At 38.0% G+C, this 1,357-nt stretch overlaps 1 protein-coding gene across 1 annotated transcript in view; it reads right to left on the reverse strand.

Annotated features, from left to right (window-relative positions):
• LOC107557744 (MLX-interacting protein-like) overlaps positions 1-1,357 on the reverse strand; it is a 25,030-nt gene that overhangs the window by 1,656 nt on the left and 22,017 nt on the right. Inside the window, exons 15-16 of the mRNA XM_016241270.1 lie at positions 1,121-1,244; positions 756-885 (exon numbers count right to left, since the gene is read on the reverse strand). Of these exons, the coding sequence (XP_016096756.1) occupies positions 756-885; positions 1,121-1,244 (254 nt within the window). The remainder of the gene's footprint in view (positions 1-755; positions 886-1,120; positions 1,245-1,357) is intronic.

A 1,357-nucleotide genomic window follows, 5' to 3' on the forward strand; every position in this document is an offset into this window, starting at 1 on the left:
AATAAAAAGTTAACTTAGCCAACTGTAACATACATATCACCATGCTCTAAAAAAACTTTTACATTTTAAAAATATAATATAAAACACCATTCCAAGTTCCAGTTTAACATGCGTTTAGAAACATATGGCTTCCTGCATATACATTGTAGTATGACGTTTAGCCAAACAGACCGAAGCTTCTGTCCAGCAGGGCTGCGCAATATAGACAAAATAATCACATTTCAGTTCTTTAAATAGACACTGAGATTCCAATTATATTTGCAATTTTGGCAAAAGTTTTTCCATATTTCAAAATTATATTTCAGTGTACGAGTGTACACATTTCAGAATAAAATAAAATAGTATTGCACTTGATAAATAAAACTAACATCATGTCTCTAGAACAGACGAGACACATAAACTACATTAATAAATGTATAAATATGTCTCAAGTGTAGTAGTCACAGGTATTGTATTATAGTATTGTCAAACTTTGACCATGTTCTTACGCATCTGAGATATAAACAACTAAAAAATAACTCTTCAGGTCACCATAAAGTAACTCAAATATTACTCTCTTTTTTTGATTCACAAATCTTCATCAACCCTCCGAAGATATTAGGCTGCTGTCACTTTAAGACCTAATGCACGGATCCAGTACACTGATACACATCTGAATTAAAATATAATTGCACAGCCCTGCTGTCCATTCAAAGAAAGATGAATTCTCAGCTTCCAGTTGCTGATATTTTAATGAAATGAAACGGAGAACTCACTAGGCCGGAGGACTGGCAGGGCGCAGTAGCGATCCAGCCACTGCATGGTGGTTTCACACAGCTCTGTGCTGTTGGCGGTCGACACCGTTGCCTTGAAGGACTCAAACAGAGGATGAATAATGACGCTGAACTGAGAGAGGAGTGTTAAAGAAAATCACACACTTGTGGAGTCTAATACACAGGACGATGAATAGTGGCGCAACTCACGCTATTCGCTTTTGTGAAACATATGGGAAGCAGGCCGAACAGTGTTGGGTAAATGATTTAGTGTACTCATATGCCATGTGACTACAGAATACTGTGGACTGAATGATCTGAAGAAACTATTAGCTTGTTCAGTTCAATCATTTCAGGCTGAAGGATACGATCCAGAACTTCCAGTTCTGAAGAGTTCTGTTCTTCACATAGTCGTCAAGCTTCTCCTTCATGTGGTCAAAGCGATGGCGTGCGATGGGAACCCCTGTATCAGGGAGCTGTTCCTGACACAAGCTGCAATAAATAGTGGGCATCTTTAAGAGTTCTCTTACAGAGGTTACCTGTTTGAAAGCAGGTCTACATGCTAATATACAGGTGCATCTCAATAAATTAGAATGTCATGGAAA

This window comes from Sinocyclocheilus grahami, unplaced genomic scaffold (genome assembly GCF_001515645.1).
Source record: "Sinocyclocheilus grahami isolate Dianchi unplaced genomic scaffold, SAMN03320097.WGS_v1.1 scaffold618.1, whole genome shotgun sequence".
Taxonomy (NCBI): Eukaryota; Metazoa; Chordata; class Actinopteri; order Cypriniformes; family Cyprinidae; genus Sinocyclocheilus; species Sinocyclocheilus grahami.